Below are 27,552 nucleotides of genomic sequence, written 5' to 3'. Positions count from 1 at the left end.
CCAGTATCACTGGATCAAGTTCATTGCTTTTGTTGAATTAATTAAACCAAAGAGATTTAATTGGGTTTTGAATAAATGTGCAATTAACTGTTGCTGTTTTGAATTTTATTGTGTGATTATCTTCCTTAGTGGGTTGTGTAAACTGCTGCCCTGAATAATGCTTTTTATAGGGTAGGGGCATAGGGAACGCGGGTGGCGCTGTGGTCTAAACCACTGAGCCTAGGGCTTGCCCATTGGAAGGTTAGCGGTTCGAATCCCCACGACGGGGTGAGCTCCCATTGCTCGGTCCCTGCTCCTGCCAACCTAGCAGTTCAAAAGCACGTCAAAGTGCAAGTAGATAAATAGGGACCGCTTACCAGCGGGAAGGTAAACGGCGTTTCTGTGAAGTGCTCTGGTTCACCAGAAGCGGCTTAGTCATGCAGGCCACATGGCCCAGAAAAACCGGGTGCTGGAGTCAAGCTACATCTGGAGGGAGAACAGGTTAGCAGCAACCCCCAAATTACTGGGGAACCTTCCCTTATGGTGACATTTCCCTGTTAAAAACAGATGGAACAAAATCTGAGAAGGTGAAGCAGCTTAAAACGCTCGGGGATGTTTTGCAGCAGACAGTTTCCTCCCATGTCTTCCTCCTCTATTCCCCAAGAGGATGCTCAGTGGATCTTTGCAGACACACTGGTCCAATAATAAAAAGTCACTGTATTGGAATGTTTAAAAATATAGCCTTTATCTTTTTAAAAAAAATAGTCAGGAGGTAGAGCAGCACGCTGGCATTCATGCCTGGATCAACTCGATTATTTGCATAAAATGGAACTGTCCATCTCTGGAGAAAGGTGATTCGGCATTTTTTAGATGAGAGATCCTTGGTGAGAGTAGGATCCTGCCTCCCAGGCCAGCGTTCCTACCAACAACCTCCTCCCAAAGATGGGAGTCTACATTTCACGGGCTTCCACACTCCCGTCCTTCTCCTCCTCTCTCTCGTTCCCACCAGTCACGGCACTTTCTTCATGGCGCTTTGTGGAAAGGGGATCTGAGGTCAGGTGTCGCTGCTGCTGTTGCTGCTGCTTCTGGTGGAAACGGTGGCCTTTGGATTTTATGTGCTCTGCCAACACAGGTTAACAGGAGATCATTTTGGAAACAAAACCATGAACAGTGCTGCTTTTATATAAGATTGCAAAAATAAGAATACAATACTGTTTATTATAAACACACACTCGTTCCGCACACTGAATGTGTTTTGTACCTTTCAGGGTGGAAACTACAGAGAAATCGGTGTGGTCTGAGAGTCTCTTATCCAAATCCTCCAAGCAAAGTGCTAACCAGAAGTTCCATCCTATATTTCAATTCTATTCTAAATCTATGATTGTGTGGATATACTGGGCACTGTACAGTAAAGGTCAATCACGATTTTGGCCTGGTCTACACATCTGCCACAGGTAGGTCTGAGATAACAGAGGAATTCTGAGCTAACAGTCCCACTGCAGGAATCATATTTTTGAATGCTCTCCAACCTAAAACACACACACACAAAAACACAAAACCCCTTGCAAGAAGGAAACTGACACAGAACAAAGAGGCCTGGGGTCCTAGTCTGTCTTTACTTGCAGGAAAGTTTTTTGTTTTTGTTTTAACATGGGGCAGCATTCAAGAATGGCATTCTCTACCTGGAGAGTTAGGTGATTCTTGAGAGAGTCACTTCAGACTGCAGAGGCTGCCTTTAAAAAAAAAAAAATGTTCCAAGTAATATTCCATCATGTAATAAGCATCTAGTAAAAACAAGGGGCCATTAAGGACAGCATTGCATACTCAATCTGGCAATCTGATACAGTAAATGCCAGGATTCCACCACTTCCACCTACTGCCTCAGGCAGGCATAGGCAAACTCAGCCCTCCAGATGCTTTGAGACTACAATTCCCATCGTTCCTGACCACTGGTCCTATTAACTAGGGGTGATGGGAGTTGTAGTCCCAAAACATCTGGAGGGCCGAGTTTGCCTATGCCTGGCCTCAGGGTTTATCAGCTCTAGGCTGGCCTATGAAGAGGCATGGAAATAAGGTACTAGACTCCTGGGCTGGTAGAGGGAATTGTAAAACAGCAGGTGGGGAGGACATTTCCAGATGGTTTTCACTTTTGGAAATGATCCCTGCAAATAAAGGTAGAAATGTTCTAACACAGCCAGTTCTCATCCCATGAGCCAGTTTTCTTCTTGTAGGGAGGTATGTGTGTATATACATATATTTAAATCTTTCTAAAAATAGGGTTCTTTAAGAGAACCATGATTTGAAGTGATAGATGCCATCATATCACTACCAGGCCAGTTGGATGCATGTGAAGACCACAACAGACTCCCATTTAAAAATAAATCTTTCAGACGTTACCTGCAAAACAAGCCTTTGGCTTTTTTGTTTCTGCTGCACTAAAAAAAACCTTTAAACTCTTCCCGCTGCATTCATAAAGGACTGAATTATAGACAGCCTTCCAGATGTTTTAGACTACCACTCCCATCAGACCCATTATCACATAGCCCCGCTGGCTGAGGCTGATGGGAGTCGTAGTCCAAAACGCCTGGAGAAGGCCAAGCTCAGACAAGAAAATCCAAGCGCATCCCTTTCACCTTCAATGGTCAGCTTCCTGCTGTTCTAAGCAGGTGGAAGTAGCTTCTCCCTGAAGAAATGCTAATTTCTCTCCCCGCACCCCACATTTAATACAGAAGCAGATCACTCCTGCCTTGCATGCGATTGCTGGGTTCAAGATCCCTTTGCCCAAGGAGGCAACTGCTTTTACAGCTACAGTAGTGGAAAGTTTGGGGGGCGAGGGGGAGATGGGAGAGGAGGATAAAATGACAGATGGCGGCTCCTGGAAGGGTTTATGATTCTCCCCACCCCCTTGTAAATTGGCTCCTTTTATAAGAATGCTGTAAACAGCCCTCCAGGAGCTGATCACTCTGGCAGGCAGGAAGAGGTTGAGGAAATTTTGGGGGCAGGGGGCGGGGAGCAGGGCTTTGTTCCAGGGAACTGGGAGAGCTTTGTTCCTTTTGCTCCCTTCCCATTCCCACCCCATCCCCCGGCCACGATTTCCACCTCCCCCCACCCAAAACCTCCTGCAAGTGCAATCCTTTACCTTTCCACTCTCTGTCCCCGATGATGACTCTGCTGCACAGCTCACACATGTGCCGCCTCCGCTTGCCCTCCTGGGCTTCCCCTGCCTCGTCTGCCATCGTGATGGGCTTGGCCGGTGGCTGCCGCCCCTTGCGAGGAAATGACATTTTGGACCAGTGGTTGCCAACCATCCCCTCAGACTCATCCCCAGCTGCCCCCTACCCTGCCCTTTAAAAAGCATTGCTCAGAATAGTGGTTAGTACGACCCACTAAAGGAAGGAAACCACATGGTAAAATACAAAACAGGAACCATTTAATGGTGCATTTGTTCAAAACCGAATCAAAAGCATTTAGTTTAATTAATTTAACAGAATTAATGGACTTGGTCCCGTGATACTAGCTTTTCAAAGCCTAATAGTCATTTACACCCCTTGCCTCTTAGCACCCTGTCTAGGGAATCCCACAACCCCCCAGGAGGTGGTGCCATCTACTTTGGGAACCACTGGCTTAGAAGAATGGTCCAGCAAAAGAAAAGGGTGACAGAGGGGCTGCCCCTCCCTTCCTTAAAAGGCAAGCGGCCCCCTGGCCTCAGAACTTAAGCAAGCCAGGCCTCTTCTCACCCTGTGAAGCTTCCCCACAACTCAGTCCCAGATATGGGAAGAGATGGTCAATGGCACTCATTACATGTGAACTAAACTGGACTCTGCAGGAGCTCAAGAGGCCTCACTCTCTTCTTCAGCAAAATACCAGGCTGGATATGTGTGGAGAGAGAGCGAGAGAGGAACCCCTGAAGGAACTCAAGATGCCACAGGTTTCTTTTGCCAACCTGGTGCCTTCCAGATGTTTCAGACTACAACTTCCAGCGCTGTCTGGGGCTGATGAAAGCTGCAGTGGAAAACAACCCGAAGGCACCAGCTTGGTGAAGGCTACATTGCACACATGCTCTGTGCAGTCCCTGTGGGTAACCCAGGGCCAAGGGGTGATGCCTGCCCCTGGTAATCCTATCTTTTGCCTGTAGCCTGTTTATTTTCCCCATAGAACAGAACGGAGCCAGAAGCTGGCTGCTCTCTGCACTGCCTCCCTGCAGCCCCAGCCTGAATGGTATTTCTTGGTCACATTAAGGTGTGACAACCCCTGCACAACTGCTTTCAATTTATTTGCAAATTTATGTACCCTCACATAAAATGGGCAAATGCATGTTTCAAGTCACATAATAAACTGCCTTATGCAGAGTCTGACGATTGGTCAACCAGCTCAAAATCGTCTAGACTGGCAGTCGCTCTTCAGGATTTCAGACAGGGGTCTCTAGAAGTGCCACTAGGAATTGAACCCAGCACCCGGGACCTTGTGCGAGACATGCTGTTGAACTGAATGGAAACAGTAGCCAGAGTGCTACCAAAGTCAGCATAAAGTGGAAGTGGACGATTGCCACAGTCACAAAAGAGGAAACTTCTTGAAAATGAGAGAACTGGTAAAAAGGAAGTTGAAACGGAAGGTCAAAAAGGTCAAATCTCTGCAGAACACTTGGGGTGATTAAAAAAAATACAATCAGAGCTCATCTAGGATGCATCTGCAGGTTCTCAGCCTGGAAAAGTCCATACTGTATAGGTGAAGGAGGAAGCCAGACAGAATGTCAGCAGCTAGTTATTTTCTTTCTTTGCTTAGCAGAAATAAGGTTTTCAGCAGCAGCAAGGGGACATTTGGAGGGGAGAGCACTTGGGTCTGTCCACATCAGCACATGCAGCCCCCTCCATGGACAGAATGAAAAACACCTCAGCAAAGGCTCCTGAGAAAACTTAGCAGTTTGCATGAGGTAAGAGGACAGCCCCTTTACTAGATCTGTCCATGGTTAAAACATAGGCAGCAGAGAATAAGAATAAATGGGCAGTTCTCAAAGAGGTAGGAGAGGTGAGGTCCCTCCAAGGGGGTTTGGGCTCTTTAATTTCTTCATTAATGATCTATAGAGTTAGGGGTGAGGGGTGAGGTGGCCAACTCTGTGGATGACACCAAATGATTCAGGAGGCAAAAAAACAGATTGCAAAGAATTCCCAAAGGCTCTCTCCAAACTGGGCATTGAAATGGCAGCTGCAGTTCACTGTAACTCAGAATTGTAGATTTGCAAGGCACCCAACAGGTCATCTAGCCCAACTCCCTGCCATGTAAACTGAACCATAATCATGAGATGAGGCACTTCTGGCTGCCTTGAGGCTTCTGTGGGTTCCTGCAGGTCCTCCTCAGCTGCATGGAGGTTCTCCACAGAGCTCCAAGCCCCACTCTTAAGAGATGGCTTCCCCAGAGTTTGGGTCAGGCAAGGTCCTGCAAAAAGGCACCTCTCGCGTCCTTTGGCCTTAGAGTGCAACTGCCAGTCAGAGCAGACAAGACTAGGCTACAGAAACCAGGGAGCTGACTCAGCATAAAGGTGGCTTCCACTTTCCTAGCATTGAGTCTCTGTTGATTTGAAAATGGGTCCTCCACTTTTTTATATGCTGCTTCTAGCTCCCCTGCCTAACAGGTACCTGGACAAAGCTCTCCACGATCTGCACGGCAGGTTCCAGCACTTTCTCCTCCCACTGAGAGAGATCCGAGACTTCCAAGCCATAAACAGGGGGCACGTTTGGGCCAGGCCCTAGAGAGACCAAGGTAAGAAATGGGGGGGGGGGGGAGGGAAGGCAGCAGTGAGGGTCAGCAGCCTGCTCACCACATTTGCCAGTCTGGCAGAGGACCATTTGCTCCCAGCCCGCCTGGCATAAAAGCAGAAGGCTGAGCAACAGAGAGGACAACTTCACATTATTCCTTTAAGGGACCTTCATAAGCTCAAAGAAAGGAGAGTGGTCAAGCATCTTTTGGAAGGGGGGAAACCACCACATGGGTACCAAGGGCCCCACCCACCACTGAAGTCTGGCCCTTGGAATGTTGCCCAGAAAAGAAAAGGATCCCCCAGCACCCCAATTTAAAGAAAGGTGCAAACCATTGTGCCTTCTTCCATGAGATCTAGTAACGTGTTCTTTTCAAAACAACTTCTGCTGTAGGCATTCCACATCCTGCATCAAATTCGTACCATGGGGCGTGCAGTCTCAAATCCCCGCCTGAGAAATCCAGGGGTGTGGCAGCCCACCCCACTCCCCACTTCCTACCTCCACCTCCTACAGGATGCCTCCAGCCAAAAACTCCTCCTGGTTTCCCCCCTCCAGCTCCTGCCCTTCTGAGGTCCAACTGCCAGCTGGCTGGGCAAGCTCAGTGGCACCAGATGAGACAAAAGGCTTCCCTAGTGCCAAAACCTAAGCAGGTGATGCCTCTTAATGCCCTGACCACAAAAACCACCAGCCCAGGGAGCACCTGTCGGCTTTTTGGCTGGAGAGGGAGCGTGGGCAGCGCTGCACCTGTGCCGGGAAAAGACTGGGCCATCGACCCAAAGCCTCTTCTTGTTCCTCCTCCCTTCTTGGGTTTCTTGAGGGCTCCTCCCCACCCCTGCCCCCCTCACCCTGCCTCGCAAAACTCCCAAGAACCTTTCAACAAGTGCTCGGCTCCCAGCTGTCAATCTTGGCTCTCCTCCAAGCCTGGAGCAAAGGGAGGGAAGTCCGGTTGGCTCCCAGCCAGAGGAGGCTGTGCAGCTAGCCAGGAAGGAGCCAATCGGATCAGGAAGGGCAGCTGTCTCTCTCTCCCGCCCCCCCCCCCCCCCCGTATTTCACTCCAGGATGATTCAATGGCAGGGGGACACAGTGTGTGTGTGTGGGATGTCTGCATAGGATCCCAACACATTTCTCTCTCTCTGCCTGGCCGGTGACTGACAGGGAGCAAGTTGCTTCACAATTCATACTCTGCTTACAATTCACGGGCCTAGGTATGGCCTCAGGCCCAGCCTGCATAGGGAGAGACAGGGAAGTGGATTAGATCAAAGGTGGGGCTGGAATCAGAAAGGAAAGCCACACCCTCTTGAGTAGGTTGTGGGTGAGGGCTACATCACTTTAAGGAAAAGGCACTCTGCACATGCTCAAAGGAACAGAAGATTTTCACAAAACTGAGCACTGGCAGTTTTTGAGGTGAGGGCGGAGGAATCTGGGTGAGCATTGGCCCCAATGAAGACCCAAGAGAAGAGGGGGAAATGCAAAGACTTCAAGGAGGCAGAAATAGGAAATAGAGGGAGGGGAGGACAGCCGGCAGAGAGCAAAACGGCGGGAGAGAATGGAGGTAGGAAAGAAGGACTTACGTCTCAGGAAGCGGTTCCGGACCCATTTGTTCTGCTTCCGGGCATACCTTTTGGTCACTATCTTCAGGGCCTGGATTCCTAAAATCATAAACAGAGGAGAGGTCACAGAGGGCAAGGACCCTGGGCAGGGAGCAAGCCTGGGAAAGGGGACGTGCTCACATACTGCAAGAACTGATGCCCCAAGGGGGCAAAGGACAGATCCTTCTCAGCAAGACTGGGGAGGAGAAAACACCAAAAGAACCACCCTCTCACAAAGAGTCTGAAACTGCAAGGCAGCGTTTACACTGAAAATTAAAACTAGCTTCACACCAGCCCAGCTGCCAGCCACTTGCCTCAAAGAATCTTGCCCATGCCACACAGCTGCTGGGAATGCTTTTCTAGAGGTTCAATTATTCTTCTCTGATTTTTTCTCTGTGTTAGCTACACTGACCTAGATGGGCCAAGGGTCTGACCTGGTATAAAACAGTTCCCTACAGATGCAAAGTAGGGTTTTCAAAAGCAGAGGAACGTTTGTTCCATCTGCAATACATAAATCCAAAATGTATGGCCGTGAAACCCAAAACTCGCTGGCCAAATGTTGAAAAACATTGCCCATCCCTTCCCTGCAGCAAAAGCGGCCCCTTTCCTGCCAGCCCGGTCCCCACCTTGGTTCAGGAGCTGCTGGCTCATCTCCTCTGAGCACTTGCCCTCTGCAATCAGGAACTGGTGGAATTCCTTGAAGCCGATGGACTGGAAAATGCCGTGCTGATAATCCTGGCTGAGGCAGAGGAAGGGGGGAAAGCAGGCAGGTCAGCCTGTTCTCCAACTGCAAAACACCACAAGCCCCTCTGTGCACTGGGGGCTGAGATCCAGGCTGGCCAGTCCGTCAGGGGACAGGCACACCTATTCCAGCCATTATGAGCCATGCACAGGGTGCATTTCAGATCAAGTCGCAGCACTTCAGAAGAAGAAAACCACTGCATGGGTGCTTGGTGCTCTCTGCCACTCCACTCCCCCCCACCCCCCAGCATCCTGCAACCACACAGAGTCCCAGCCTCTGACCTCTATCCCCATCCTGGGTGGATGAATGCCAGGACAGGAAGTGGCAAGACAGGCTGTGGGGGGAGATGGGAAGAAACTCACCTGTTCTCATCTACCCTCTCCTGGTTATATCGCTGGTGGAAGTTCCGGAGCTCTCCCAGCAGCCCAGCCTCCAGCATTGCATCCACCCGCTGGTCCAGCCGTTCTTCTAGAACTGATAAGCACCCAGAAGGTTAAGGATGCAGCCACGCAAAGGCACGCCCCACCCCATGGAACAGGTTGGGAAATGTCGCTCTGGATGCCACAGGCAAAATCAGGTCACACATGGCACCAGGCCACATCATCCACCTGATCTCAGAGGGTGAGAGGGAAGCAGCATTGCTATTTCCTCCATTCGTTCTCTGGAATAATCTGGTTGGTTTGGAATTTACTGGGGGCTGGGGAATTGGCCCACCTCTCCAACCCCTGAAATGGACTAGGTAATTTTTTTTTAAAAAACGTACTATGCAAAAGCCTGGAATATTCACATTTTGCATGCAGATTAAGTGGGCCTTGTGAAAGGATCAGAAAAGCAACATTTTCACCACTGCCCAGGGGGTGCAGGACAGGTGTAGGCAAAGCAGGAAGAAATACTCAGTCAATGGGCTGTGGCCTTTAGTCCCTCCCTCTTTTTTACCTGCCTGCTCTGCATGTAGCCAGAGGATGCAAGGGTTGGGGTACTTCAGGGGGCCGCTCAGCGGCCCTCCCCCTTCTTCCTGCTGCTGCTGCTGCAGTAGCTCGCTGTGGGGGATGCCCGTTTTTTCAAACACTTGCAAACTCCTGCAGGCGAAAAAGACAGGCAGGCAGGTTGAGTGGGCAGAAGAGCATTTGGCCTCCCTCCTTCAAACTTCATGCCTGGTGGGGGACAGGCATGGCTGACTTAGACAGGACTGCCATGAGGCAGAGATTCCCCCCCCCCATCCCTCTGACACAAGTGAGGTGCAAAAATCTATCTTTAGAGCATTCCTTTCCTGTTGGCCACAGCCAATCCTGACAACTGCTAGGAAGGGAAACCTGCAGGTCTTTGCGGGTTGTGGGACTCCAACTCCCATCAGCCCCAGCCAGCATGGCCACTGAACAGGGATGATGGGAACTGCAGGCAGCAACAGCCGGGGGGGGGGCACAAATTTTCCACCTGCTGGCTTAATGTGGGCGCCCAGGGGGGAACCCTGAGGCCCTTGCAGATGTTGCTGGCATGCAGCTTCCATCTGCTCTGACCAGTGACCATGCTAGCCAGGGATGACAGGAGCTGAAGTCCAGCCACATCTGGAGGGCATCAAGTGCTCAACCGCTGGGAAGAAGGAAGCTAGCTGAGCAGGCCACTGTGAGCCCCAGGAATCCACAAGGCACCTAGGATGCATACCGCTTCTCTCAAAGATGCAAACTCCTTTGCTGGAGAAGGGCAGGCAGCACCTTTCAGCTGAGGAGCAGCTCAGCTCCATTCTCCTTCTGGGCTCACATGACTGCCTTCTTTTTAGACAGGCAGCACGGTACACAAGTCAGGGGGGTGCCTTTTGGAGCTGTAGCAATGGAGAACACTGCTACCCCTGAAGGCAGCTTGGTGGACAAGTGTTCATGCAACAGGACTCACATAAAAAAACAGGTATTACCATGAACAGCAAGACCGCCAAGGAAGGCAGTCCAACGTGACACAAGCCCCAAGGAGCCCACACAAAAACTGCTGCCAGAGGCCAGCAACATGATATCTCAATCAGCCGGATGCTGCTGCCTCCCCCCACCCCCAACGTAGGGAGCAGAACAGCCAGCCAGCTTTTTGTGAAGTCACCAGAGATGCCTTTAACGGCTACGGTGAAAATTCCCAGCATTTGTGTCGACGTTGATATTAGCTCCTAGTTCCCAGCTGGGCAAAAAGCTAAGTGCTGCGCCCAGACACGAAGATGAGTGAAGCATCTTGCCTTTAATAGTAATAATTAAATTACATACTGCCCTTCATCTGAAGACCTCAGGATGGCTCACAAGACAGGCTGCACAGCCTCCTGATGGTGGGTGTTGTGGGTGTGTGATGTTTGGGGTGAGCACAGGGTGCAACGTCTTCCCCACGTTCCCTGATCCTAAAGTGTGGCCTATTGCACAAGACAGAGAGAGTGTGTGCTCTGGCATCTCACAGGGGTCAGTCTCCCGGGGGTGGCCTAGCCCTAACATAGGGTAGTTCAAGGCTCATTTGGGATATGCATGTAAACTTCCGTTCCTTACTCAGGCTGTTGTAATAAAAAAGGAACTGGGAACAAAGAAGTGACACTCCGGCCTCATGCATAAAACAGCCCCAGTCCTTGATTCTGTGCTCAGCTTGTAAGGCAAGAGGAAGGCGGCTCCACCCCACTCTCCCAAATTCTCAGGAGAAAATCATCCCCAGCAACCAGCCAGCCAGCCAAGAAGTCCCGGGGCTATGCAGGACGGCTCTGGCTCAGCCCCATCCCAGACACACCCCTGATCCATGTGAACGGGGTGGGTGTCTCTCTGCCTGGCTCCCAGGCAGGGCAGGGCAGGGCAGGTCCGGCTAAGGCAGCAAGCAGAGGCTCGTCGCTGCCCCATTTCCCACAGAGCTGCGGCACGCAGTCTAGCCGGAAAGGTGGCTTTCTCTCTTGCTGAAGTGAAAAGCATCAGCCAACACCAGCAGAAGAGCAGAGCAGCTGGCAGGGGGGCGCGGGAAGGGGTGTGTGTGTGCAGCGGCTGCTTTGCAGTGCATGAAACAAGAAGGCAGGAGGGGAGGGGAAGCAGTTCACCTCCAGGGCAGCCTGCTTGAAGCCCTGGAGGGAGGAGGCTCTGCAACCGGGGAAGGAAGAACTGACTGTAAAAAAAGAAAGAGCATTCGCTGTAGGCCAGGCAGGAAGAGTGCAGAACCCCACAGCTGGCTTTGTGGTCACGGCTGTGCAGGCAGGGAGAGCGGAGCTGGGATTCCCACTTAGGCTCAACCCCAGAGCCTGTAAAGGAGAGGAGACATGTAAGGCAGAGTGTGCAACTCTGGTTTTTTTGCGGACACCAAGGGATTAACACAAAGCATATAATTGCTGCGGGCTTGCATGGCGTAGTGAAGAAGATACGTGATTAAAATGGCTATTAATAGCAACAAGGAAACAGAGCCTCCATGCTCAGAGGCAGTGTACCTGGGAATAAGAGAAGCTGGGGGGAAGCATCAGTGGAGGGCAAGGGCTTCCCAGAGGCCTTTGACTGACCAGTTTGGGGAACAGAATGCTAAACGGACCTTTGGGTATCATCCAGCAGGCCTTTCCTGATGCTACATTCTTACAGAAAGCTGTGTCCGTTAGTCACCCTTTTGCACTGACCACAGGTGACCAGGTGAAGGGGGTAACAAAGTCTACCTGGCAACTGTGGCTACTAGCTGGAGAAACAGACCTGGCCATCTTGCGCTTATCATGGGGGTGCAGTTTGGCTGCCATTCTGGGGTCCACCTGGCTCAGTCGGCGATGGAGCTCTTCGCCATCCAGTTTCTCCAGCTCCATTTTCCGATCCATAGTCCCCTCTGCGGAGCCTGAACTCCTGGCCACCTCCTGCAAGATTATAAACCATGTTCACCAAAGCTTCTGAACGTCACTACAGAACCAGGTAACCTGCAGCTTGCAAGGGGGTGCCCTCCCACTCTTGGCAAGGCGGGCCAGGAGGGGGCAGCTGACCCAAAAGGAAAGGGCCCTTCCTTACGCCCACCTCAGGGATTAGCAGGCTGTCCTGCTGAAGGGCCAATGGCTGGGCAAAAGGGGCCCCCAGAGCCAGTTGCAGCGGTGAGAGAATTTCACCAGCATGGGATGCTTTCCAAGGTTGCTCCTTCTGTGCTCCCCCCCCCAAAAAAAAAATGTTTAGGGGTATTCTCATTTTCCTACTCATACTGAAATACTGCCCCTCAATGAGACCAAACTTAGATTCACAAAATGTTTAGGGGTATGCATACCCCTGAGTCCCCCCAGAAAGAAAGCACTGGTGCTACTCAGGACTGACCCAGTGAAGTTAACGGACACAACTAACTCAAGCTGATTGTTAGCATATAGAGTTAGCATGCAATAGCAGAAGTTAACTTGAGTGAAATGAACCCTTACTTGGAGCACACCTTTATAACTGAAAGGCATTCAGGAGGAGACTTGGTATGAAAAAAGAATGCTTAGTTTATTCAAGGAAGTACTATAGAATTCTTTCCTAACTAACTAGGGAGAAACAAATAAGCCCTACTTGCTCCTTTGTTCTCAGAAAATACATCCAAGATGACCTCATGCCTCAAGGTCCAGAGGAAGTGTGAGCAGGAGGAGGAAGTTGTAAACAGGATGCAACCTAAGATTATCAGTCTAAACTTTAAAGGACAGAGAGGTCAACACAGAGGTTAAAGGTACAGGGATAGTCTGGGAATCTGGAGGTCTCATGCTCTATCTGTTTAAATACCATGCAAACACCTTTCTGCAAGCTGAGTTGCACCCAACATGAATTTCATTGGGAACATAAGACGCTGCCTTATACTGAGTCAGCCCTTTAGTCCATCTAGCTCAGCACCGACTACCCTGACTGGCAGTGGTTCTCCAGGATTTCGGGCAGGACTCTCTCCCAACCCTACTGGAGGTGCTCAGGATTGAACCGGGGACCTTCTGCTTGCAAGGCAGATTCTCTACCACTGAGTTATGGCCCTTCCCCAATGGGTCTGCTTTGAGTAGGACTTAACTGAATACCACTCATGGCCTTGCAAATCTCTCTAAATACATGGAGCTGTCAAAAATGTCTATGCGACTTGGAAGCTTGCATCCTCTTCTTGTGACAGAAGTTGAGCAACAGGCTCACAAAGGAGCTTAACATCAGCAATCAGAAAGTATTATGAACAGCTGAACGAATAATGAACATTTGATTGGCTCACAAACAAATGAACAAAACACTTCTTTAAGATAGGAGAATCTGGGGTAAAACTTGCATTGGAGGAGAATAAACTGCAGTATCAGTATTTTGATATTCTGCAGTCACAAAATTCTGCAAGAAAATGGAGAGATTTTGCAAATAATTCTGTAACTGCGGATTTTATAGGACCTGGGGGCATGTTACGAAAGTAAAACTGAAAGGGTCAAAACTCCTATCAAGAGGCCACAGCATGCTGCTGACAGAATGCCCTGCAAGAAGGTGCTTGTGGAATAAATAGCTCAAGCAAGTAAGCCAAATATCTGAGAGCAAAAGGACACTTGGTGAAAATCCTCTCTAGTCCCAAATGTGCTGCTCAGCGAGGCCCCAAGAGTGGACCAGAAGCCCTTCTATAAAGTGATAATTTTACTGAGCACACTTCCATCCGTACTCTCCGACACCCCTCATCTTATTGAAAAAGCCCCCGCTGCTGTTGCTGAGCGTGGCATCAGCCCCTGAACCCAGGGCCAGCAGAAGATGCCACAGATACCTTGGTGTCAATCAGAATCTTCCAGAGCAGGGACTCGATGTAATAGTTGGTCCCTCCAACCACAATGGGGATCTTCTTGCAAGCGAAGATGTCTTCAATGTAGGCCATTGAGGATTACAAGCAAGAATGGCAAGGAACAACCCCAGAAAAAACAAGTGCTGCATTTAACAAGGAAAAAAGGCAGCCCTGAGGACAATTGGGCAATTTGCCTTGCCCTCAAGGGCCGCCCTGAGAGCAGAGGCTATGAGCTACGCTGTGTCTCTGAGCTGCAGGCATTGAACATTCCTTGCAACAGAGCATGGCAGATTCCTGACAACTAAAGTCACACTTTGTCTCCTGAGCCCTCTCCTCATCACACAGGCCAGTGAGCCTCTCTATTCTTCCCGCATTCAGTGCAGCTGCCTTCGTCGTCCTCAGCTGCTCATGGTACTTGCTGGCACCCTTGTGCCAGCCTCTGCATCTCTAAAAATGATGGGGCTTTTGCATGGGCCTAAGAATATAAGAAGAGCCCTGTGGGATCAGGTCAATGGCCCACCTAGCCCTGTATCCTGCTCTCATGGTGGCCAATCAGATGCCCCAATGGGAAGTACCCAAAGCAGGACCTGAGCACCAGAGCCCTCTCCCCTCCTGTGTTTTCCCAACAAGTGGTATTCAGAACAGTGCAGGCAAAGCAGAGTCTGTACCATCAGCAAGACTGGGACAAGAACAACAGGCAGTTGAAGCTGGAAGTGCACAGCACAACTGTGTGCTCTCAGATTTCCATTTATTTGAAAATCACCAATCTAACTGCAGTCAAGGCGGCTACTGTAAGTTCTAAATCTACTTCCATCCATTATTTCTTTCAAACAGACCACCCTAGCTTACTTTATATACTCTTAATTTCCTCTGTTATCTCCAATATTTCCTGCCAAAGAGTTCTAACCTTGGAGCAGGTCCAAAATACATGTATAATACCTGCTCCCATATTTCACAATTATGGTCTTGTAAACTCTACTTCTTCAGGAAACCAGGTACAGGATATCATCTGAAGGGCATTTCGTGGGCATTTCCCTTCAATGTGATTGAGATAACTTTTTTTTTTTTTGCATTCTTCTTATATAACCAGGTCCATTCCTTCTTAGTAACTGAATCATTCTTGCCATCCTTCTTCAAATTTAAAGTCAGTCTGGTCTAGATTTAATAATATTTCATGCCATCCGATTGAGATTCCTCTACTACTAAAGGCATGCATTAAATGCTTCTGTCATTTTCCAAACTTCTTTTTTAAGTGCTTAATTAGTGTTTCTTAATTAGTGTTATTTTTTATTTGTATTAGAATATGCAGATTTCATCTCCCAGAACTTCCTGGTCATGTAATTTTGGCATTCTCTCTCCATAATTTCTCAGCTGGTCTAGACCAGAAACAAAGCATGACTCATGATCTCTTGGTATTGCATTATAAAAGATCAAGGTCAGTGGTGACTTAGCGTGACTTAGTTCACTTTTCAATTTGTACCAGACAGTATATACTGATGTTAGATCTTTCTACAACCTCCTTCCTACTAGATCCTGCTTCCGGCCACAAATGGTTCATCAAAGGCATTTCTGCCTCCTCTGCTGACTTCCCTGATTCACAGAATCCTAACAAGAATCCACCAGGAAGGGCACAGACTATTTGCTGCCCATCTCAGCTGGAAATGAGTATTTTCCAGCTTTTTCCTTTTCATTCTCTTACATCCATTATCAGCCCCTCACCATCTCATCATTCCCCAATTCCGCTTGCCTGCTCAAAGGCAGATGATACCGCCTAGTCGCTGTCCTGTACTACACCCCAGAAAGACACTCTCCCTGTGAAAGGATATGAGGGCCGTGGCCTTGTTGCGGAAGTCTATCACGGTGTAGTTGGTGACCAAGGGGTCCACAAAGCTGATCATGTGATGCCTGCACAGCCGCTGCTCCTGAGGAGAGGCTTTGTTGGTGATGATGTCCAGGCCTTGATACACCTGAGAGAGGGAGATAAAGAGACAGGCAGACTTTCACACTCACTTTGGGCTTAGTTTTATAGATAAAATAAGATCCCCCCATTTTGTTTTATACTGGTTTCAATGCATATGTTTGCTTGCTTATTGTAAGCTGCTTTTGTTTGGAAAGAAAAGAAAAAAGAAGTGACTAGTAAGTTAAAGAAATTAATTACCATACTTTTCGGGGTATAAGACTATGTTATTTTTATTCAAAAATCATGTTCAAAATATACATGGGTAAGTGCATTGTGGGGACGTGGGATTGGTTGCTGCCACGAGTTGGAGATTGTTATTGGTGGCTGTGGCAACGGCTGGTGTTGATTGGCTGTCACTACGGCAATTGGACGGGTGATTTGCTCTGCCCCCCCCCAAAGGCTCTATAAAAAAGCTCAGCAATTCTGGGGAATCTCCTGCCCATTTTCTTAATTTTAAATTTCCCATCTAGCTGGCCACCATGCAAACAGGATGCTGGACTAGAGGAGCTCCCTTTGCCTTGATCCAGCAGCCAGGAACTTCTTGTGTTCTTATGCCCAAGACCCTTGAGAGCTACTGGCAGTCAGAGAAGATGACACTGGGCCATAAAATGGGGAAAACGGTCCGGAGGCACCTGGGGTGGCAAGAAAGGAAGGCAAAGTGGCAGGAAGTGCCAAGAGAAAAATCATCACCTATGGTCTAATCCTGGGGTGAGCAACCCCTGGGTCCCTCCAGATGTTGTTGGACTCCAACTCCCCTCATCGCTGGCCATGGGGCACACTGGCTGGGGTCTGAGCTGTTTGCAAGCAGGCAGGGAAGCTCTGCAGGCTGAGAAACCAGAGAGGAAGAAAGAACCAAGCTTGTTTTCTGCTGCTCCAGAGGGTAGGCCCTGAACCCACGGATTCAAATCACAAGAAAGGAGATCCCTTCCTAAGCATTAAGAACTTTCCGACAGTAAGCGCTGTCCAGCAATGGAACTGACTCCCTCAGAAGTTGGTGGACGATCCTTCACTGGAGGGTTGGATGGCCATCTGTCAGGGATGCTTTTGTTGTGAATCCTGTACTGTAGGAGGGTTGACTCACTAGAAACTATGAAATGCTTGAAGCCACATTTCCTCTGTCAAATCTTTGTCTGCGGGGGTCTCTTGACATCACAAGTGGGGGATGCACCAACACTGGAGACAATCATAGCACAAGCTGCAAGAGTTGGCACTGCTGCTCACGATGAGTTTACATGTGCCCTAATGACCCAGTGCTTCAACACAGCACAGCTTGCCCGGGTCAGCCTGCTCTGCTTAAGACCCAAAGTTCACCGTTCGGGCAACACAGCTCTCCTTTTCTCCCTCTGACCATGTGAAAACAGCATCTGCTTGGGTGCTTGGTGGGGCAGACCCAGAAAAAGAGGCATGTGGCCCTTGTGTTCGATCTGGAGTTGAGTCTGCAGACAGAGCCACAAGCCACACAGAGAGCAGGCAGGTACCCCAAACCCACAATTGTTTTCACAATCTCTTTCTGGTGCAATTAACTGAGACCTGGTATTCTCCCCTACAATGTCTGAGGGTGTGCCCTAGAAATAGTCGCAAGCCTCAGAACACAGCAAACACAAACATGGCGATCCTGAGCATGTAGAGCCCCTCACCATTAAGGAACCACAACTAAGTTGTGCTTATCTGAGCTTGGGAGTGCCATTGTGGGTCAGGGTCTGTCAGAGAGCTTGGTGTCCTACCCACTCTCACTGTGGTGATCAAACAGGTACAGTGAGCAGGGAGAGGAACGGAGGAAGGCAAAGGCAAGCAGGAAGGCACCTCTGGGCAGCCAGCCACAGCAGAGCAAAGAAAGGGAGAGCCACTTCAGAGGGCTGGCCAGACAGCCCCTTTCGGAAAAGGCTTTACATTCTCGCAGCAGATTAGAGGCCCTTATAATAGAACCTAATAAGGCAAGCTTACTTTTAAGCCGCTCTTTGTGCATGTCATCAGGGCAAGCCAGTAGGCATTTCGTGCCCAAGGCAGCCGGGAGTTTGAGCTCCCAAACATCAGCAATAAGAGGACAATGTGGGAGGGGGAGGAATGATGCTGGAGATGTAGGGGGTGGGGGATAAATGCCATTCAGTTTGCATTTGAAGCTGAATCCAGCAAATTTTCACTTTCCGAAACAACACGAGAACCAAAATGCAGCCCTCCATCAAAATTTGCTCTTATCCCAATTTTGCAATGTAGTTCACTAAAGAATGTTTACAAAAATGCATGTAGTGCATGCATGTACTAGGGGAAAGTGCATAAAAATGGATATATCCGTGGGGAAAAACGCACTGCATTAGGAGGTTTTGTGTTTATTCCAAGAAATCCACACTAAAATACCCAAGACTTTCACAAATTGCTGCAGCAATGTGGAGAACTGAATTCATGACTGGAATAAAGAGAAATTGAGAGGACCAACATTGACAGAACCTTCCATCTCTATTGAAGAGACAGTTTTATTATGCTCGTTCTGGATCCAGACTATGTCCAAGATTGGCACAACTCTGTGTACATTTTGAGCTCCCCCCTTTTATCAGCTAAAACACAGTTGTTAACCAGAATTTAGTCTGAAGAAGAATGAGTTCAGCTACAAGAGACTCCCTGGGACAGAAGGGAGGAAACTGCATGAGATTTAAGTAGCCCCCAGTTATGGAGCACTGGGCACTGCACTGGGGCAGCCCCATCGTGTTCGTAGAGCTTGCAATTTATGTTAGGCAAGTAAAACAGGGGAGGGGAAAGGGATTCATTGATAAGTTACAAAAGATTTTGGGGAACAGCTGCTCCTGTTTCATCACTGTTGTCGTGTTCGTGACCCCTCCCCTCCCCATCTACCCTGGCTGAAAGAGAAGTTGGCAAGGACAAGCCAGCCAGCTCTCTGCCACACCCACCAAGGCAGTTCTTCCAAAGAGCGCCATTGTCCCACCGACAGGCCTTTGCCCCAGCATTCATTCTCACCAACACAGATCTCTTTAGTGCTATAGTCCCTGATACCGGCCTTGCACAAAAGGCTCTGGTGCCACTGGCAGGGCACAACGGGCAGCATCTGCCAGGGCTGCTCTGAGAGGTCCCCGGAGAAAAATGCAAGTCAGAAGGAGCCTCCACAGGAAACCCAGCCAAGCACATGATGTGCAAAGGGTGCCTGTCCATTCATAATGTGGGTGTCAGAGCTGAGAACAGGATGAGGCCTCCTTTGTGTGGGGCAGGCTTGTGCTCTGCTGCGTAACTTTGAGGCTCCCGGGGCATGGGGCAGATATGGCTAGCGCACAGGATGGTTTCTGCAATTTACAGGACGTGAACACATTATCAGAACAAAACAAAGTAAATCAGAGGAAGAAAACTTAAAGCAGATTTAGCTCTCTTCTCTTTGGGTTAAACCACAGAGCCTAGGACTTGCCGATCAGAAGGTCGGCGGTTTGAATCCCTGTGACGGGGTGAGCTCCCATTGCTCAGTCCCTGTTCCTGCCAACCTAGCAGTTCGAAAGCACGTCAAAGTGCAAGTAGATAAATAGGTACCGCTCCGGTGGGAAGGTAAACGGCGTTTCTGTGCGCTGCTCTGGTTCGCCAGAAGCGGCTTAGTCATGCTGGCCACATGACTCGGAAGCTGTACGCCGGCTCCCTCGGCCAATAAAGCAAGATGAGCGCCGCAATCCCAGAGTCGGTCACGACTGGACCTAATGGTTAGGGGCCCCTTTACCTTTACCTTTCCTGACCTATCCTGGCTTTGCTTCTCCTCCACTACCACCTGCCTCTCTGCCATTGCATGACCCTCTTCTAACAAACTATGAGCCAATTTTTTTCAAGAGGTGTACATGTGTCATGTTTCCTTTTCCTTGTGTCCAGTTTCCATTTTTTGCCATTAAAAACCCCAGCATCATTAAAAATTGACCAATAGTGACTGTGTTTTTGTTATTTGTGTGGAGTGAGGACTTTCTTTATCATTTTCTGCATCACCTGTAAAGAAAACTCAACAGCAAGTTTGGCGGGCACAGGGGGAGTATAAGGGTCATGGAGGGGTTTTTTTGTGTGTGTGCAGATGAGAGCATAGGGAGTTGGAAGACAATAGAATAGTGATCGGGGCAGAGTTAGTGTGCTGAGCCTTACTCCCCCCCCCCCATGTTTACTCTGCCCTAACTGCAATGCCTGAAGAAGGTTCATGGTTACAGTCTCTATCTCACTAGACAAAAACTGTCTAACGGAAATTATAAATTAGCAGAGAGATCAACTTTGACATTTTCAAGTTTGCCGATATGCAAATTTCACCTGATCATGTTACCAGATGCTCCAGCTTATAGACGACATCATGTACAAGGTAGGGATGGAGAACCTTCCCCCTGACCCCATTATTGACAGACATAAATGTAAAAGGAGAAGGCAAAACTATGGAATTGCAAAGAACTGAAGAAGAGTTTACTGTCTTAGTCCACTCTTGCACAAATCCACAGCCTCACCAGCTGGTATGTCAAAAGCCAGAGTAAAGAGGTGTGTCTTCAGCATCCTTTGGAAGCTGTATAATGAAGGTGCCAGACCTCTGGTTGATTGGAAGTGGCTCTTAATCAACACAGTTAGTCTAACTTTTGTAGGAAGGCAGTTTCAAAGTCACTGAGCAGCCACTGAGAAGGATCTTTCCCCACCAAACAAGAAGGGCCTCCCGCAAAAATCTCAGAGCCTGGGCAGGTTTGTGCCCTGTTGGCATGTGATACTGGGGACAATGGTCACCAGTGCCCCAAATTCCCTACTATGACAACTCTTTACCTCTTCAGCCCAACTTAATCTGCAGGTGATGCTTGGCATTAGGAGCCAGTGCAGGCCTTCACATTCCATGCATGCTCAGAAGCACTCTCTCCATTACTATACAATGGTACCTCGGGTTAAGTACTTAATTCGTTCAGGAGGTCCGTTCTTAACCTGAAACTGTTCTTAACCTGAAGCACCACTTTAGCTAATGGGGCCTCCTGCTGCTGCTGCGCCGCCGGAGCATGATTTCTGTTCTTATCCTGAAGCAAAGTTCTTAACCTGAAGCACTATTTCTGGGTTAGCGGAGTCTGTAACCTGAAGTGTATGTAACCTGAGGTACCGCTGTACATGACTGACAGATAGATAGATAAATTCTAATCTATCTATCTATCTATCTATCTATCTATCTATCCATCTGTCATAACATCCCTTCATCCAAGGATCGCAATGCTGCTGACCCAGGGTTGAGTCCTGGCGCAGAAAAGAGGTTCCCAGGCTAAGCCCTGCCTCCCCTTTTCCCTTGCCACCAGAGGCGCTTCCTTCTTGTTGGCCCTGGGCTGGCCCGGCTGTCGCGAGCAATGAGCTCTGCACGCGCTTGCTGATCCCCTCGCCTCCCAATTAGTACCAGGCAGGGACGGGGTCTCCTTCCCTCTGTTGCCTGTCTGCCTCCCTCCTTACCTGCATGGAGTCGGCGCTGATGATCTCCCCGCCGAGGCGGCGGCCCAGCTGCAGCGCCAGGCGGGATTTGCCGGTGCCCGTTGCGCCCAGGATCACCACCAGGGGCAGCGGCCGCGCGGCTGACGCCATTGTGGCTGGCGGGCGAGCGAGGCGGGCGGCTAACTCGCCATGCGCTGCAAGGCCTCGGCCGCTTTGCGGTAGCCGGAGGAGGAAGAAGCAGGCCGCGAGGAGGCGGGGCCGCGGCCGAGGGGGCCGGGACGCCCGCCTGCCGGGCCCCAACCAGCTGCTGCCTGTGCCTTTGCCGTGCCCGCCTCCCTCGCGGCAAGCCGGCCCAGCGCGGGCAGAGAGCATCCGTGGCCATCGCCGCTGGTTCTGCCGAGGGGAGCCGGAAGATCTGGAGGGCCGCGCATGTGCGTCGCCCTCCGTAAAGCAGCAAAAACGGGCCCTTCTTTTGCAAAAATAATAATAATACTCTGCACATTCCCAGCGTCCAGGGCGCCGCTTCTCTGATAGCCTGCAGCAGCACAAGCGTCTTCTTGTGTGGTCGAGGCTAACGGGCTGTTTATTTCAAGATTTCCACAACTTGGGTCTCAAGACTACAATTCCCATAATCCCTGACCACAGGCCCTGCTATGTGAGGATGGTAGGACTTGCAGTCCAAAAACAGCTGGAGATACAAGTTTGCAAAATCCTTGTTTATTGCATTTTTAAAATCCCACCTTTTTCTCAGAGGAGGCAGTAAATGAAGCCAAGGGTGCTGGGGGGTGAAGAGAGCTCTCGTACTTGGGTCCTGCTTGCGGGCTTCCCATTGAGCTCTGTGAGAACAGGATGCTGGCCTTTGGCTTGATCCAGCCCGCTGTTCTGATGTACTTAGGCTCAAGGTGATGCACATAGTTCCACTGCCCCAAGGTCACCCAAGGAGCCTCATGGCTGCTGAGTGGGGATTTGAACCCTGATCTCCCAAGTCCTAGCCTGACACGCTAACCATCAATCCACACCGGCTCTCCTCTCAGATGCATTAATGGGGGGGGGGGGGAGAGAAGCTAACACCCTTTGCAAAGGAAGGATTCACTGTGACCACAGTATCCTGCTCTGAGCAGGGGGTGGGCTGGGTGAGCTTCAGGACACCCTTAAACTCTTTATCATTGTCTACAGATGGTATTGGTTGCCAGTTGGCTATTTGTAACATAGAATGGCACCTCCTGTTGAACGATGGCTTCAGTTGCATGGACTCCATTTGTCTGTTCCGATGAACAAGCAAATCTGGGCTCAGTCCAACTGTGCCATGGACAGGCATGCAGAGGTGAAGCTGGAACAAATCGCAAGATAGGGAACCTTACCAATATTGTCTAAATAATGTGCCTGTTAAGGCTGTGGCCTTTAAAACCTGTGATTTCCCAGCATTTTGGCACTTGAGTGGATATGAAAAGCTCATAACAATATGCTAAGCCAGGGATGAGGAACCTGTGGCCCTCTGGGGGTCACTGAAGTCCCATCAATCCCAGCCAACATGGTCAATAGCTAGGAATGAGGAGAGCTGTCATCCAAAAACATCTGGAGGGCCACAGCTTTGATGTGCAGGGTTTCTCAAACTTGGGTCTCCAGCTGTTTTGGGGACTACAAGACCCATCATCCCTAGCTAGCAGGACCATAGAATCATAGAGTTGGAAGAGACCACAAGGGCCATCGAGTCCAACCCCCTGCCAAGCAGGAAACACCATCAGAGCACTCCTGACATATGGTTGTCAAGCCTCTGCTTAAAGACCTCCAAAGAAGGAGACTCCAGTGGTCATGGATGATAGGAATTGTAGCCCAAAGAGCTGGAGACTCAAGTTTGGGAAACCTTGATAGTGGTTAAGAGTCTTGAACTGTGATCCGGGGGGGGGGGGCAGAGTTTGGATCCCCACTCAGCCATGAAGCTTGTTGCGTGATATTGGAACAGTCAATCACTTTCAACCTAACCTACCTCACAGGTTAGTTGTGAGGATAAAATGGGGACTGGGAGAAACCATGCATACCACCTTGAGTTCCTTGGAGGAAAGGTGAGATATCAGTAAGTCAAATAAATCAATGATAAAAAGGCTTCCCATCCCTGCAAAAGATTCTTTTTAATCACATCTGTCTATGATGAGGGCTGATGGGGATTATAGCCACATGCAAGGTGATGAAAATGAAGGTTGAGGGAGGGAATATTACCATAGCAACCATATTGGAAGGTGGGGGATCTAACATTGGTAACTGGGTGGGAAGCAGCAGCTCTGCAGAAGCATAAAGAGATGAACTTGTGACCAAAGACAGGGAAAAAGGAATTGTTACTGTAGCAACAGAGTCAGGAAGAAAAAAAGGATAGGGAGACAGTTGCCAGGGTGATGGAGGCTATCGTCAGGGTAACAGAAGCGGTTCTGTGATTTTCTGCCATGACAACAGAGGGAGGAGGCGACTGCTCTTCTCCTAGCAACACACATCTCTTACCATGGCAACAGAGGGAGAGCAAGGATCCCTTTTCAAAAGCAGAAGAGCTCATTGGCAGAGATGGGATTAGAGCAGCCTCAGCCAAACTGACACAATAATTTACTAACCCAGGCACGAACCCACCTCCCCGTCACCCTTTATGCAAGGCGATATGAAAAATGCATGAAGTTTTACTCACCCATGTGTCCAAAATAAATAACACTGCTGTCTGAAAATAAGTAACAATGCTTTCTGAAAAATCATTCAAGATGTTAGAGGAAGACTTTGAACCAGGCTTTCTTTGTTTATGTGTATATGCCTACACATGCAGTATGTTTGGGGTAGTATTATAAGGAAGATCTGTGCTAGATTTTTAAAAATGGGCTTCTGGTCTGGTTACACTTTGAAGTCAAAACAAAAGAGGTTCAAAGACTACCTTGTAGAGCATAGGTTTGGCACACAAAAAGTTCCCAGGTTCAATCCTCACTGGTGTGTCCAGTTAAACTTTAGGAAGGTACCTGGACTGAGAAAATGAATTATATCTCAGTGGTAGGCTACCTGTTTTGCATGCAGAAGATCCCATCTCCAGGTAGGGTTGAGAATGTCCCTTCTGAAACTCTGGAGATTGCTACTAGTCAGTGTTGACCAAGGCTAGGAAGCCTGCAGCCTTCCAGAGTTTATCAACCATCCGCAACATCCTTGAAACATCTGGATGGCCACTGTGTAGACAACACTGAACTCAATGGCCCAGCTTGGCATAAGCCAGCTTTCAGTGCCCAGTGCTGGCTCCAGGTTTTGGAAGGCACTTGGGAAGGATCCCTCCACCACCCCTCGCCATTGTGGTATCTGCCGCGTACATGCTTTTAACCTGCTTGCTGGCTTGCCAGAATCAATGAGCGAGCAAGTATTGGCAGCTCCTCTTCCTCACCATCACTCCTGTTTGCTTGCACATCCCTTCTGGGTTAGAGCAAGCAAGAGGCAGGTGAAAAAGCTGGTGGCAGTGGTGAGTGTCTAACCATATCTGACACTTTTACCACCACCCTTCCTCTTCCCCAGAGCTTAGGAAGCTGCCAGTCAGAAGGGCCAACACCTGGCTAGATCACCTACCAATGACTGATTAATGTAAAGCCATTTTCTCCCTCCCTGCCACATAGAGGTGTCTTCTTTCTTCTAACATCCAACACTACCACCCTGGATGCTGTTCTGCTGTCATGTGAAGACTGCTAGGTAGGAATCCGACAGGGCTACCCATCTATAGTTTCCTCCCTTTGGAATTATGATGCTGTTTTTGGTTACGAGTAGAGGGGTGGTTTTATTTCATGTTTGACAGCCTTAAGTACTCCACTTTGGCATGTAAAGGCAGGCAGAAACCCTGCAAATAAAGTTCCACTTTAAGAGAGTTCATTTCATGAGAATCCTGTTGCTCTCTTCTTCCTATTAGGGTATGATCTGCCCAAGCTGAAAACCCACACAAGCCCATGGAATGACAAGAGAAAGCTGGATGTTTAAGGTTCTTTTGCTCCGTGCTACATGTGGTTTACATGCAGGAGGTCTCAGGTTCAGTTCCCAGCATGTTCAGTTTATGAGCTGCTAACCAGAGCCAGCAACATAGTGTTCAGTTGGCCAGCCTAACTTTGTACTTCATAGGTCCCAAGGTGCAATTCATGCTACTGAGATAATTTATTGTTAGTAGTCACTATGCAACATATTAGCATGAACATTTATTGTGCCATTGAAAAATGAATTGTCAGTCTTCATTAATAAGACATTATTTCATTTTGTTTTGGACCTTGATCCAAATTCCAGCTCTGCCACTGGGAGGCTCAGGTAAATCACAACCTCCTACCCAATACCCCATCTGTAAAATGGGAATATCAGTAATCTACCTCACACTGAGAGCAAACAGAATTGTAAAGCACTTATTAATAAGTCTGTTTCATCAGCGGTGCCTATTTTTAGAAGCCACAGAGCTACTGAAGTCCTGAGGCACCTGACCTACATACCTGATTTTGCAATGGGACTCAGACATGCCCCAGCCTCTCCTTAATCCCGATAAAAGAGAAACCTTTTCCCATCTGCTTGTGGAGGATTCATGCTTTGATTTTCCTAAAGTGCTTAGTCATCGTCTACTGCAAGGGCAGGCAATGTTTTCATGCCGAGGGCCACCTTCCCTCAGGATTGAGGGCCAAATGCCAGGAGAGGGCAGGGGTGTAGTTTAATGACCCAGGCATGAAGGGGTGTAGTTAATGCTACTCCTACTCAGAGTAGAGTCACTGAAGATAATGAACATGACTCAGATCCATTTATTTCAATGGATCTACTCTACAGAGGAGGGACACAGGTGGCGCTGTGGGTTAAACCACAGAGCCTAGGACTTGCCGATCAGAAGGTCGGCGGTTCGAATCCCTGTGACGGGGTGAGCTCCCGTTGCTCGGTCCCTGCTCCTGCCCACCTAGCAGTTCGAAAGCATGTCAAAGTGCAAGTAGATAAATAGGTACCACTCCGGCGGGAAGGTAAACGGCGTTTCCGTGCGCTACTCTGGTTCGCCAGAAGTGGCTTAGTCATGCTGGCCACATGACCTGGAAGCTGTCTGCGGACAAACGCCGGCTCCCTCGGCCCATAGAGCGAGATGAGCGCCGCAACCCCAGAGTCGGTCACGACTGGACCTAATGGTCAGGGGTCCCTTTACCTTTACTCTACAGAGGACTTAGTGGGATACAGCCCAAAGACCCTTTCATCCTGGCACCTCAGATTGGAGTGCTCAATCCTAGACAGGTCCATTCTCAAATTACATATGCAGAGAGGATTTTCCTTTAGTACAACACACTGATATAGCTGCTGTTCTAGAAGTGCGACCCGTTCAGCTTGTTCTAAAACTTCTCAGAATGAGGGGAAGAAAACTTGCTTCTTAATGCATTGTGTTGAGATATGAGTAAAACCCAAATGTTCTTAGGCCCATTTGCCTTGTTTAAAAACACCCCCTCAAGTAAAAGTCCTCTTATCTTACCATTATTTTCTATGCAAGAACAGCTATTTAAAGACTATGATTCCGGGTCACCTGGTTAGCCAACCTCTTCTGCTTTCTGTCTGGACACAATGATTTTAGGATATCGGCAACGTTAAATGTGCCCAGAGAATATCAACAAAGATGGTGAGAGGCCTGGAGACAGTCCTGTGAGGAAATGTTGAAGAAAGTGGGTAGGTGAAGTCTGAAGTAAAGATGTGACAGGAGAGCCTTTCAAAACTGTGAAGGTGGCTGTCATATAGAAACAAATTGTCACCATCTGTTGGTTCCAATGATAGGACCTGAACTGGTAGAGAAATACTGTATAGACTAAACACAAGGATGAACTTCCTAAAGGTGCAAGCTGATTCTCCGTGAAAGAGCCTGCCTCTGATAGGGATGGGTTTTTCTTTATTAGAGGTTGTTGAGCTAAGCAGAACCAGGATGGTTCTGACAGAATCAGAGCTGAAAGCATCCCAAAGTTCATCTAGCTAGCCCAACCTGCTACAGAGGCAGGAAGTCTGTTTTGCCAGGATTCCTGAGGGGCTCTGCTGATACATTGCCTCCACTTCTGATGGCTCCCAGTGGCAGGCAGACACAGAAAGGAATGCTTGCTGCAGAGAACTGAATCCATCTCTAAGGGGGCCAAAAGATTTAGGGTGCATTAATTCCTACAAAAAGATCTTTCAGCTACACTGCTGAATATGGAAATGTGCAGCCAATAAGAGGGAAATGAAAGCAGGGGCAGGACTTTCAGACAGGTGAGAAGGTGAGCTCAGTGCTTCAGAGAGGGTCTGGTCCATCTCCTAGCAGAGGAAAGATGATGTGCAAATACAGTTAATCACCTCAAATACACAGCTTTTTACATTTTCTACTACTGCTGCTGAAATATTGTCTTCCATTTATGTCTTTTTCTTATCCCAGGATCATCATAAGCC

At 49.0% G+C, this 27,552-nt stretch overlaps 2 protein-coding genes across 2 annotated transcripts in view; both read right to left on the bottom strand.

Annotated features, from left to right (window-relative positions):
- The window catches only part of HEYL (hes related family bHLH transcription factor with YRPW motif like), a 128,668-nt gene extending 107,521 nt beyond the window's left edge, over positions 1-21,147 (bottom strand). The window contains exon 1 of the mRNA XM_082229542.1: positions 20,597-21,147. The gene's annotated coding sequence lies outside the window, so the exon portion shown is untranslated. The remainder of the gene's footprint in view (positions 1-20,596) is intronic.
- Positions 700-21,700, bottom strand: TRIT1 (tRNA isopentenyltransferase 1). The gene is made up of 11 exons (XM_082229510.1): positions 21,160-21,700; positions 15,600-15,739; positions 13,758-13,857; positions 11,738-11,892; positions 9,000-9,142; positions 8,426-8,537; positions 7,948-8,060; positions 7,304-7,381; positions 5,613-5,722; positions 3,119-3,245; positions 700-1,099 (listed from the first exon to the last, which is right to left on the bottom strand). The coding sequence occupies exons 1-11, from the start codon at positions 21,508-21,510 to the stop codon at positions 930-932; spliced, it is 1,599 nt and encodes a 532-aa protein (XP_082085636.1). The 5' UTR covers positions 21,511-21,700; the 3' UTR covers positions 700-929.
- Between the last annotated feature and the right edge of the window lie 5,852 nt (positions 21,701-27,552).

Source organism: Podarcis vaucheri (genome assembly GCF_965113315.1).
Source record: "Podarcis vaucheri genome assembly, chromosome: 7".
NCBI lineage: Eukaryota > Metazoa > Chordata > Lepidosauria > Squamata > Lacertidae > Podarcis > Podarcis vaucheri.
Note: the sequence above shows the minus strand (reverse complement) of the source record. Positions and strands in the feature narration are given on the sequence as shown.

What these genes read in the sequence shown, in the direction of transcription:
- TRIT1 (XM_082229510.1), bottom strand. Translation starts at nt 21,510, where the DNA reads ATGCTCTCTGCCCGCGCTGGGCCGGCTTGCCGCGAGGGAGGCGGGCAC. An exon ending in AGATTCTGATTGACACCAAG is followed by an intron (nt 11,893 to 13,757) that starts GTATCTGTGGCA and finishes ATAATCTTGCAG; the next exon opens with GAGGTGGCCAGGAGTTCAGG. An exon ending in CCGGAACCGCTTCCTGAGAC is followed by an intron (nt 5,723 to 7,303) that starts GTAAGTCCTTCT and finishes TGGTCTCTCTAG; the next exon opens with GGCCTGGCCCAAACGTGCCC.